Raw genomic sequence first — 12,502 nt, 5'->3', positions numbered from 1 at the left:
CGAGTCAGTGATGCCATCCAGCCATCTCATCCTCTGTCGTCCCCTTCTCCTCCTGCCCCCAATCCCTCCCAGCATCAGAGTCTTTTCCAATGAGTCAACTCTTCGAATAAGGTGGCCAAAGTTTGAGCACTACTTTACTATCATGTGCTGCTGCTGCTGCTAAGTCGCTTCAGTCGTGTCTGACTCTGTGCAACCCCAGAGACAGCAGCCCATCAGACTCCCCCGTCCCTGGGATTCTCCAGGCAAGAACACTGGAGTGGGTTGCCATTTCCTCCTCCAATGCATGAAAGTGAAAACTCAAAGTGAAGTCGCTCAGTCATGTCTGACTCCTAGCAACCCCATGGACTGCAGCCTACCAGGCTCCTCCGTCCATGGGATTTTCCAGGCAAGAGTACTGGAGTGGGGTGCCATTGAGATGAGTCCAATTGTTGCAGTAGTTTGAGCATTCTTTCACATTGCCTTTGGGATTGGAATGAAAACTGACCTTTTCCAGTCCTGTGGCCACTGCTGTTTGTTTTCCAAATTTGCTGGCATATTGAGTGAAGCACTTTCACAGCATCATCTTTCAGGATTTGAAATAGCTCAACTGGAATTCCATCACCTCCACTAGTTTTGTTCGTAGTGATGCTTCCTAAGGCCCACTTGACTTTGCATTCTAGGATGTCTGGCTCTAGGTGAGTGATCACACCAATGTGGTTATCTGGGTCATGAAGATCTTTTTTGTAGTTCTGTGTACTCTTGCCACCTCTTCTTAATATCCTCTGCTTCTGTTAGGTCCATACCATTTCTGTCCTGTATTGTGACCATCTTTGCATGAAATGTTCCCTTGGTATCTCGAATTTTCTTGAAAAGATCTCTAGTCTTTCCCATTCTATTGTTTTCCTCTATTTCTTTGCACTGATCATTTAGGAAGGCTTTCTTCTCTCTCCTTGCTATTCTTTGGGAACTCTGAATTCAAATGGGTATAACTTTCCTTTTCTCCTTTGCCTTCACTTCTCTTCTTTTCTCAGCTATTTGTAAGGCCTCCTGAGACCACCATTTTGCCTTTTTACATTTCTTTTTCTTGGGAATAGTCTTGATCACTGCCTCCTGTACAATGTCACGAACCTCCATCCATAGTTCTTCAGGCACTCTATCAGATCTAATCCCTTGAATCTATTTGTCACTTCCACTGCATAGTCGTAAGTGATCTGATTTAGGTCATATCTGAATGGTCTAGTGATTTTCCCTACTTTCTTCAATTAAGTCTGAATTTGGCAATAAGGAGTTCATGATCTGAGCCATAGTCAACTCCTGGTCTTGTTTTTGCTGACTGTATAGAGTTTTTCCATTTTTGGCTGCACTTTATAATGAGTTAAAGGCTGGGCTCAAGCTATTGCTAAGGAGAAGAGGGAATGGAGACTTAAGACGTTTCAATTTTGCACTTCTATTTACAGTTTCAGAAATATTTTCAAGGGTAGTCTTACATTCTCTCAAGAAATACTGTGTGTGAGGAAGTCTCCAGACCCTAATTATCCTTTTTTCATTGATTCAATTGTTTTGAGACTGTTACTTTGACCTTATAGAAAACCATTGTGTTACAGGATAACAAACTGTAAACAGGACATGTTAATGCCATCTGTAGTTCAGTTCACTTCAGTGATTCAAATGGGTACATCTTTCCTTTTCTCCTTTGCCTTTAGCTTCTCTTCTTTTCTCAGCTATTTGAAAGGCCTCCTCAGACAGCCATTTTGCCTTTTTGCATTTCTTTTTCTTGGGGATGGTCTTGATCATTGCCTCCTATACAATGTCATGCCTCCGTTCACAGTTCTTCAGGTACTCTGTCTATCAGATCTAATCCCTTGAATCTGTCACTTCCACTGTATAATCATAAGGGATTTGATTTAGTTCATACCTGCATGGTCTAGTGATTTCACCTACTTTCTTCAATTTAAGTTTGAATATTGCAATAAGGAATTGATGATCTGAGCCACAGTCAGCTCCCGGTCTTATTCTTGCTGACTGTATAGAGCTTCTCCATCTTTGGCTGAAAAGAATATAATTAATCTGATTTTAGCATTGACCATCTGGTAATGTCCATGTGTAGAGATTTGTCTTGTGTTGTCGGAAGAGGGTGCTTACTATGACCAGTGCATTCTCTTGGAAAAACTCTGAACATGTAGAGTAATCTTCAAAAGTAGGCACCCTTCTAAATACCAAAATAAAAGCTATCTTGTTTTTAATTTCCAGGTTGAAATTACAGATGGCTTTGTTTACTTAATCACATTCAAGATCCTGAATCTCTGAACAATTTTGTGTGTCCTTTTTCTTGTCATGTTTTTGGACTTTCAGCAGATTAAACATCAATTACATAACCTGATTATAATCTTGGTTTTTTTCAGTTGTAGAAAAACAACCATCTAATGTGTTGTATGGTTTTATTTTCCTGAATTGAACCAGATGATTTATAAAAGAAGGAAAGAAAGGAAAGAAAAAAAGAAAAAGAGGCTGGCAATGAGGCCAGGAATTTCCACTTTACTGTTTACTGAACTTGTCAGCCATACATGAAGCTGAATTCACTAAAAAATCCATTTGGATAATACCTTTACTCCACGGAGTTTTATAAGAATACATCAAACTTCTCCAGCCTCTGAGTCCTTAAGTCCTGAAGTCCAGGGTTAGCATAGTCCCATTAACCTAATACTAGCAACTAGATTCTAAGCTCCCTTCCAAGCCCCTTCTAAGAAAGAAGAGGCACAGGATAGTCCACTAGTGATGAGGAAACAAGCCTAGAGACACCAGTTATACATTTTGTTCAAAGTCACCCACATGTAGCAGAGCTAGAATTAGGAAAAAAAAGTTTGAATCCTATCTTTCAGTCATTCAGCAATCATTGATACTTACTCTGTTCTATCCATTGAGAGTAAGGAGATATTCATGGCATAGCCTGTAAGAGTGATTCTTTAAAAATAATCTGTGTGCTTAATTTTACTTCCCTAAAACACTGGAATGTAGCTGACTGAACAATAAATTATTTTTAAAAACAAAAATATACCTTCAATTCTGGAATAAAATTTTTGTCACTTTCAAGGGCAATCACTCTGGCACCACTTTCAAGCAATGCTCGGGTGAGTACTCCAGGACCTAGCACATTAAAAGAACGAAAAGTTTATTTGCAAAAGAAACACCATAATCTTTTCCAATATCAAAGAAATTAGATGTTTTACCTGTATGATCTAATTTTAATTCTCACAACATCCCCAATGTAGATATTACACTCCTTATTTACATATAAAGAAATCGGGGATTAGACAGTCACTTTACTCCAACATCAAAACCGGTACGTGGTGCTGCATGGCTCTGAAAGCATTCCGTCAAAGAGTGAAAAACCTGCGCTCTTAATTACAATGTTCCACTACCTCTCAAGAAAAAAAACAAACAAAAAAGCTTGCCTCTAGCTTACCAGTTACTATTGGCTATCCGGATATTTTAATAGCAAAGGTACTGCGAAACCTAAACAGAACTTGAGAAGGAACTGGCAACCCACTCCAGTATTCTTGCCGGGAAAATCCATGGATGGAAGAGCCTGGTGGGCTACAGTCCATGGGGTCGCAAAGAGTCGGACACGACTGAGCAACTTCACTCCACTTCACTTCAAACAGAACTTGACTGCTCGTGATAGGAAATGGTGCTTTAAAAAAAATTATTCTTCAGTAAGTCTATAAATCTTGTGTTCCCAGCATCCTGCTACGGTCTATGGAAAATGCACTAAAGAGATGAAAAGTTCTTTTGGAAAGATAGTGAAATCTAAGAGCATGTTTTATCAAAACATTTTGTAAACTGCAAATTGATACAGAAATATGGGAAGTCAGGATTAACACAGACCATAAAAGTTCCTTAAACGAAGGGGTCATGTTTCTGACAGTACGCAGACGTGAAAATGCATTCCGCGAGGGACTCACCTGGATTGCACTCCAGGATTAGCTGGCCAGCTTTTCGTTTTCCCCGCAGCGTGCGCACCACGGTCTCAGCCACTCTCGGACTGGTTACGTACCGCTTGGTCTCGGAACGGGACTTGTACAGGCGTGAAGACAATTTCCCAAATTCCACATCGGGCTTCAGTTGCGTATGAAAGTCATACAAGCCACGACAGTTCTCTGCCGGGACGTCCTTCCACCTCGCCACTCCGGAATTCAAAACGCAAAATCGCCCAGCGCGGGTAAACGCTGAAAGCGTCAGCCGAGAGGGAATTCCCGCCCCCGGGACCCACATTCTCACCCTCTAAGGCCTGTCCCAGGGTCGCCCAGGATCGTTACATTGTCGACGAACTCCATACAGGGCACACCCCACGTGCCACTTAGCCCTACTCCAGGACTAGGCCGGCGGAAGTAAACACTCCACCCTGTGCCTGCGAATGACCTCTCCGTCTTGCCTTTGCCGTCACTTCCGTTTCCGTGCCGGCGCAGACGCCGGAGGACTGCGAGTGGACGGCCGGGGAGAGAGAAGGCCCGTCTAGGCGGTGTCTGAACTGGGACTCTATGGTCGTCTGCCCTCTGTGCCTCCTCTCTAGCCGTCCGCGCTCTATGCTCCGCGGTCCCTGGCCGCCGGCCGCCCTCCCGCCTGCCGGGAGGGGTGAGCAGAAGGAGGCGGGGCGGGAAGGCGAGAGGTGTCTCCTCCACCCGACCGGCGGGAGACCTGAGCAACCTCTGTGACAGCTCGTCGGCCGCCATGTCAGCGAGCGGGGCTGGAAACAGATTCGGCGCCCGGCGGTAGCTCTCCTTGCGTCTCCTGTTCCTAGGTAAGGAGAGGAAGAGCGAGATGCAGGAGACCGGCCGGCTGGCGGCCGAGGGGAAAGCCATTGGGACCCCCCCTCGTTCCTTCCCCGGCGCTGTCCTCCTCTGGCATCGCCGCCTCTGCCCTCCGGGCGCGGTGGAGCCCCGTTCCCTCACCTCCGCCCCTTCTCCGCTCCCCTGTTTTCCTCTTTTTCTCTCGCCGCCTTGGCCTCTCCCTGCGCCGCGCGCCCATTTCTCCCTCCCTAGGGCACTCGCGCCAGAGGTCCTCCGTCGCCCGGCTGCCCGCGGAGCCTGCGGCTTCCTCTGCGCTTCTGTTCCTTTTCATTCTGTTGCCCACAGTCTCCACCTCTGCGGGTGATTTGTATTTTCCTTCATACCTGTTCCCCGCCTCGCCTCACCACTTAGGCTGTCAAGAAGCACCTAGTGCCTCCCATTCCTCCCTCCGGGCCAATATATACCTTTGTTTTATTTTTATTTGCGTGTTGTTAAAGATGTAAAAGTTAAGACTTAAAGAAGAAAAATGTAAAAGCTTAGCATTTCTTCCTAGGCTTGGAAACATAAAGGTCTTAGAATGCTTATGTTGTTGCTTTTGTAAACTTAGTCCAACACATCTTACTGTGGAATGCAATTTAAAAGAGAGATTCCAAAGACTCTAAAAATAGGATGCCCTAATGGAAAATTTGGCAGTCTTTTTAACCTCTTAGGCAGTGTTAGAAGCCTCAGTTCTTTGAGAGTGATTTCAGTGTTTAAGGATTATACTCAAGAGCTTTACCAGCATCACTCTTTGTACCAAGGCAGGAAGCTGCAGGCATTCAACTTCCTATTTTAAAATATGCACCATCCTTTCTGCATACTTTACTGGCCGCGTAATTGATCTTGGCATTTTAAATGCACAAGGAAAAGGTTTCTAAGGAATGTATCACTTAGCAAATAGAAGTCTGAGGGTTTACTCAGCTGGTAAATATCAAATGGAGAAGGAATTGGTGGCCAACTGTGATCTTTTCCGATTATAAATTTGTTAGGACAGCATAGAAAGTATCTTCTCAACTGTTGTGGAGCCCAGGGGACCCTTTGGTCTTAATTTTTAAAAATTCTTTTTAAAATGGGATTTTGCCATTGACAGTTCTCCAGAAGTTATTATTCTTGCACCCTCTGAATACCTGAGTGAACACCAGACCTGCCCCCCATCCTTTTACTGAGCTGTCCCCTCTCTCGTTATAAAAATATTTTTGTAGATTCAGAAATATGCAAGCTCTGGAGGTCTAAATATTGTTAAAGCAGAAGTGTTACAGTAAAAGAAGAAATAGTTCATTTAGAGAACTATATGGTTCAATTTCTCACTTTTAAAATATACTTTTAAAAATTGTGGTAATACTTTTCTTAAATACTTTTCTTAAAATTTGGTTTCTTCATAATATTCAGCCCTGGAGAAAATGATGTCACTTTTAATTTTGCTTTTGAGTGGTGTTATTCTCTTCTGATTTTGGAGAAGAGAATTAGGTTATGATAAGTATCTCCCCTTTTATAGTGTTAATAGTGGTTTGTTTGAGGTTGTAGATGCTTAAACAACACAAGAGACAGAATATTACATATTTTATTTTTCTGAGGTCCCAGTTGCTAGAAATGAAAGAAATGTCCATTTTACTTTAAAGATGAACCTTATAATCAGCATTCAGACCTACTTTATTAGAAAAACCTTGGTTGTTTATTCCCCATCTTATTTTCTTAAGAAGTATAGTTTTTGCATCTGGTACTATTTTTGCCTTTTTGAAAATATCTCTTTGGTGTCAGTCAAAGTGATTCCACTATTTTAAAGTTTTTTCTATTGTTACCTCAATTTAACTGATAAAGAAGCCAAAATACTTCTTTTCTTTTGACTTTTATGTTACTGTTGTGATTGGGAAATGCCAGGTGGTAAAAGTTTGTTGTCAGAATTAAGGCTGTGGATCTACAGTAGTACTGTCCAATAGAAATACAAGGCATTAGTACACGAGCAATTTAAAGGTTTTTAGTCACATTACGAAAAAAATAGGTAGGGTTAATTTCAACATGTTTTATTTAATCCTATATATATCATTTCAACAAGTGATCTGTTTTAAAAGTTAACAGTGAGATATTTTACATTCTTTCATACTGAGTCTGTGAAATTTCGTGTGTATTTTACATTTATGCTACATTTGAATTCTGACGCTACTGGTCTTAGCTTGTGGCTAAGACCTTATTGGCTAGCATGTTATCTATAGGATTTCTGTGTGATTCTTAAGATGTTTTCTTATCCTAAGAGTCTGGGGTAAATTCTGTGAGGCAAATTTAAAAATCCTTTTCCTGAAGTGCTGCGATATTCAAACTGAGATGATTCTAAGCAGGATGAAAGCCCTGGAGGGTCTCTTCCTCTTAGTGTTTACTGTGTTAATACTGAGGATGATAAACAGGTTGCCCTGTGCTTGTTTAGTGAGGGTCATAAGATGTATAGAGTGCTCAGTCATTTCCTGGGGTGTCATTGTTGCAGTTATTTACATCTGCATGTCAACAGTGTGTCAAGGAACTGTATGAGTCTTTGTCTACTAAGTCTGTTGGCATTAAGTAGGGAGAACCTGAAGACATACAAGAAGTTTGAACTTTATGGTGAACAGGTAGAATTATCTGCTTTTGGAGACATGTCAAGAAGTTTGAACTTTATGGTGAACAGGTAGAATTATCTGCTTTTGGAGACATGTTCTGAAGCAGTTTCAGGTATGGCTAAGAGTTTTGTGTATGTGCTTCTCTATATGATGGTGTTATCAAAGGAAAGATAAAACCTTTTTAGCAAAAATTAGGAAGGAAGAGGGTATGTTTTTTGACTCCCAAACACTGGGAGTAGCAGCAAAACACAAATGTATATGGTGGTTTGGGTAAGCTATAAAAGAAATATGGCAGTTTTTAGAGAAAGCTCCTGACATATTGACTAGGAATGTGTTTTAACTTGTTTTTGCAACAGAGGTGGTGATTTACATGGAACGCCTCTTGTTCAGAGCTGTTAGGACTGAAAGATAGCCCTGTTGGAAGGGTAACTGCAGCTCACAGACTTCTGTGGGTTACTATGATCCTTCATTGTTCTTATCCTGATGTCTGTATTCTGTTAAACTTACCTAAATACTATTTTAGCCGAATGGTTTTACATTTACACTTAATGTCAAAATGTTCTTGAAGGATTAATTATATTCATTGTAATTTAATGTGAGAAACTTGCCTCCTCCACAACTTTTATGGTACCTGATCAGTAAACAAATTCCTTCTGTAAAATCTAGTCAGTATAGACCTAGCACAGTGTTGGTAGTGTGTGCAGTATTAAAGGATCAGGGACAGATTTGGGCAAGGGATAGTTACTGGTTCGGAGAAGGCAATGGCACCCCACTCCAGTACTCTTGCCTGGAAAATCCCATGGGCGGAGGAGCCTGGTGGGCTGCAGTCCATGGGGTCACTAAGAGTCGGACACGACTGAGTGACTTCGCTTTCACTTTTCACTTTCATGCACTGGAGAAGGAAATGGCAACCCATTCCAGTGTTCTTGCCTGGAGAATCCCAGGGACGGGGGAGCCTGGTGGGCTGCAGTCCATGGGGTCACTAAGAGTCAGACACGACTGAGTGACTTCGCTTTCACTTTTCACTTTCATGCACTGGAGAAGGAAATGGCAACCCACTCCAGTGTTCTTGCCTGGAGAATCCCAGGGACAGGGGAGCCTGGTGGGCTGCCGTCTATGGGATCGCACAGAGTCGGACACTACTGAAGGGACTTAGCAGCAGCAGTTACTGGTTGTTGCTTGTTTCATGAGAGGTGCATGCATGTTATGTAGGAAAATGTAGGATTTCATTTGTTTTTAAATATAGGTGGCTATCCGTTGCTACCATTTTAGTTGGATAAGAGGAAATACACTGTTTTGTTCCTACAAATTAGCCTTAGCTAATTTTTCTTTAGTCAATTAAGGATGAATAATTGATAGTCTGGCAATTTGCTTTTTTTTTTTTTTTTTTTTCAGTTTTATTTTTGGCTGTGCTGGGTCTTCGTTGCTGCATGGGCTTTTCTCTAGATGTGGCAGGCTGGAGCTACTCTCTAGTTGTGGTGCATGGGCTTCGTTGCCCCATGGCATGTGATATCTTCCTGGATCAGGGACTGAACCTGTATCCCCTGCATTGGCAGGCAGATTCTTAACCACTGGACCACCAGCAGAGTCCTGAAAGATTTTTAAAAAGCTCAATTTAAGTGGCCTCTATGAGGATTATATTTTTACTGAAAAGTTCTACATTCAATAATCTATGTCTCAGTACTCTTATGAGTGTGTTCTTTTGTTTAGGGCCTTGAAGATTCTTGTGAATATAGGCTTCTCTTTATTTATGGATCATTCCTTTGGGGGGAAATTATATTTCCTTTTAACCAAGGGATACTTTTTAAAAATGCATTTGAAATAACTTTTGGAATATTCTTTAATAAAAAGTAAAAAAAAAAATCATATCTGAACAATCTTTAAAAAAAGCAATACATCATTAAAAAGTTCTGAATCTTATAATAGCTTGAGATTTCTTAAATTGTTTTGGTCACAGTTTTCAGATTCTGCTCTTTACCATATTTGGAGATGGAAACTTTTTGCCTTTATATGACCTCCTCCCTGCCATCTCTTAGGGCCTCCCCCCAGACCCCCACCCCGTTCATCATCATTAGCCACGTGGAGAGGAAAGGTAGTGTGTGTGTGTCAAAATACAGTTCGAGATTATTTTTCCCTTTGACTGTAGGACAAATTTTTTTTAAATGACAGATTTAGTCATTTTTATTAACATCGGAGCATTTGATATTTTAATTAACTGTACCTAAGAGATTTTAAGGGTTTCCCTGGTACCTCAGATGGTAAAGAGTCTCCCTGCAGTGCAATCCCTGGGTTGGAAGATCCCCTGGAGAAGGAAATGGCAACCCACTCTAGTATTCTTGCCTGGAAATTCCCAAGAAGAGAGGAGGTTAGCAGTCTACAGTCGATGGAGTCGGGAAGAGTCGGACAGGACTGGGCAACTTCACAAGAGATTTTAGGAATTAACAGTATCTTGTGATTCAGTTCAGTCGCTCAATCGTGTCTGACTCTTTGTGACCCCATGGACTGCAGCACGCTCGGCTTCCCTGTCCATCCCCAACTCCCGGAGCTTGCTCAAACTCATGTCCATTGAGTCGATGGTGCCATCCAACCATCTAATCCTCTGTCATCCCCTTCTCCAGCCCTCCATCTTTCCCAGCATCGGGGTCTTTTCCAAGGAATCTGTTCTTTGCATCAGGTGGCCAAAGTATTGGAGTTTCAGCTTTGCATCAGTCCTTCCAGTGAATATTCAAGACTGATTGCCTTTGGGATGGACTGGTCTGATCTCCTAGCAGTCCAAGGGACTCTCAAGAGTCTTCTCCAACACATAGTTCAAAAGCATCAATTCTTTGGCGCTCAGCATTTTTTTATAGTCCAACTCTCACATCCATCCATGACTACTGGAAAAACCATAGCTTTGACTAGATGGACCTTTGTTGGCAAAGTAATGTCTCTGCTTTTGAATATGCTATCTAGGTTGGTCATAACTTTTCTTCCAAGGAGCAAGCATCTTTTAATTTCATGGCTGCAGTCACCATCTGCAGTGATTTGGGAGCCCAAAAAGATAGAGTCTGTCACTGTTTTCCCATCTATTTGCCATGAAGTGATGGGACCAGATGCCATGATCTTAGTTTTCTGAATGTTGGAGCCTCATCAAGAGGCTGTTTAGTTCTTTGCTTTCTGCCATAAGGGTGTGTCATCTGCATATCTGAGATTGATATCTCTCCTGGCAACTTTGATTCCAGCTTGTGCTTCATCCAGCCCAGCATTTTGCATGATGTACTCTGTGTATAAGTTAAATAATCAAGAGTGACAATATACAGCCTTGACATACTCCTTTCCAGATTTGGAACCAGTCTGTTGTTCCATGTCCAGTTCTAACTGTTGCTTCTTGACCTGCATACAGATTTCTCAGGAGGCAGGTAAGGTGGTCTGGTATTCCCATTTCTTGAAGAATTTCCAGTTTGTTATGATCCACACAGTCAAAGGCTTTGGCGTAGTCAGTAAAGCAGAAGTAGTTATTTTTCTGGAACTCTCTTGCTTTTTTGTAATTGCCGTAGCTATTAAATCCTCTTATAAGAATACTGATTTTTTTAGAAAACTACTACCTGAATAAATAATTACATTTTTTCCTATGTTTGCTACATCTTGAAAACCCAGTGAAATAGATGGCTATGGTTTTGTAATTTGAATGAAGGCAAACAACCATTTTGAAGAGCCTTTTATGTTATAGATTTTTAGGTAAATAGTTTCCTTAAAAGATGTGAACTTTATAATAACATAAAGAATGCTGTTGTTCCTGGATACTGGAGAGCATACCACTTGTATTTTTAATTTATGCATGCATTGTTTTTCTTGTTCACTGTTTCTCTCTTCTGCAGGTATTAACACTGTACAGATAAATCTTAAAAGTAATTATTAAATGAACTGAAACATCTTCCTTTAAGATTTTTCAGCAAGGATTTATTTTTGTGAATTTGCATTTTATTTATTGAATCCTCATGGAGTTTTTTTTTTCCCTCTTATGAAGCACCGAAGATTAGATTTTTGTTTTTTCCACTGTGGGGATGAAAAGGTTTTCTTAAGTCAGGTCTCAGAAGGATTCATAGCAAGTAACAGACTTGATTTCCTCCCTCATGTTCAACCCAAATTAAAAGAGGGATGGAATTTTGTAGAAACTATGCTGATTAGAAAATTGCAAAGTTTAGTTTCCTGAGGAAAAGACTTTGTATCCATTTGTGACTTCTTAATCCAAAATCAGTCATTAAGCTTTATTTTCTTCAACAGTTTACAAAGTAATCACTAGGGTCCTTTTGCTTCAATAGTTAAAAAAAAAAATTGTTCTGGAGTTCTTTGTTATTCCAATTAGAGTTTATACCTATAGCATTGCATCAGCACTGTAAAGAGCCAAAATGAGAAGCAATGTCGTGTGACTTCTTTGATCATATAATTAAATGTTTTGTAAGATGAAATGGTTTGTCTTATTAGTCTTACAGTTGAACCCTAGTTTAAAATTGACCTAATAGGTCTTATGTCAACCAAAGTTCATATTTTTGCTAGCCAGATAAAGATCTATTTCAAATTAACCTAAAGTAAACTATTTAATTCAGGAGATAATTTTTTATTATATCAGGTACCCTCTTGGTTAATTATAATTTTGTGGATTTTGATGCCTACAGCCTTTTTGTCCTCTTTCAGCTGTTTACCTGGGGAAAACCTAGGGATTCCCTAGTAAATCATGACAGGTCTTTGATGCTTAAGAGTATGGCTTACCTTCCCTGACAGCCTCCAAGAGTAAATGTGTGTGTGCGGAAACTTATGAGCAAAAATTCTGCTTCAGAAACACTTACCTACAGTGATGAAACAGATATTCTAAGACTGTCTTAAAATGACAGTTTCCATGTACTTGTATAAAACTTTGCATAAAACTGTATATTTTGCTGGAGAGTTTTCATTTTGTTCCAGTGCTTCGGAGTATGTAAAAAAATGTCCAGAAAAATATCTCCTCTAGTTTATTCTGCCTAGCTTCACCTTTTGGTTTTCTCCTATTCTGTCTTCCATGTAAAGTTCAAAAGTCAGAATAGGTCATGGTTTAGTATAACGTTGGCGGTGGGGGTGGGGGTGGGGGGGTGG

General features: G+C 40.8%; 2 protein-coding genes across 4 annotated transcripts in view; one reads left to right on the top strand and one right to left on the bottom strand.

Moving 5' to 3' along the window:
* Positions 1 to 4,492, bottom strand: part of TFB2M (transcription factor B2, mitochondrial) — an 18,224-nt gene extending 13,732 nt beyond the window's left edge. Inside the window, exons 1-2 of the mRNA XM_010852894.1 lie at positions 3,942 to 4,492; positions 3,035 to 3,123 (exon numbers count right to left, since the gene is read on the bottom strand). Of these exons, the coding sequence (XP_010851196.1) occupies positions 3,035 to 3,123; positions 3,942 to 4,251 (399 nt within the window). The 5' untranslated portion in view covers positions 4,252 to 4,492. The remainder of the gene's footprint in view (positions 1 to 3,034; positions 3,124 to 3,941) is intronic.
* An 89-nt stretch (positions 4,493 to 4,581) lies between these two features.
* Positions 4,582 to 12,502, top strand: part of CNST (consortin, connexin sorting protein) — a 98,919-nt gene continuing 90,998 nt past the window's right edge. For 2 of the 3 annotated variants that reach the window (XM_010852897.1, XM_010852896.1), the window contains exon 1: positions 4,582 to 4,777. The gene's annotated coding sequence lies outside the window, so the exon portion shown is untranslated. The remainder of the gene's footprint in view (positions 4,778 to 12,502) is intronic. The other variant, XM_010852895.1, reaches the window with a different exon arrangement.

Source organism: Bison bison, unplaced genomic scaffold, assembly GCF_000754665.1.
Source record: "Bison bison bison isolate TAMUID 2011002044 unplaced genomic scaffold, Bison_UMD1.0 scf7180017864317, whole genome shotgun sequence".
NCBI lineage: Eukaryota > Metazoa > Chordata > Mammalia > Artiodactyla > Bovidae > Bison > Bison bison.
Note: the sequence above shows the minus strand (reverse complement) of the source record. Positions and strands in the feature narration are given on the sequence as shown.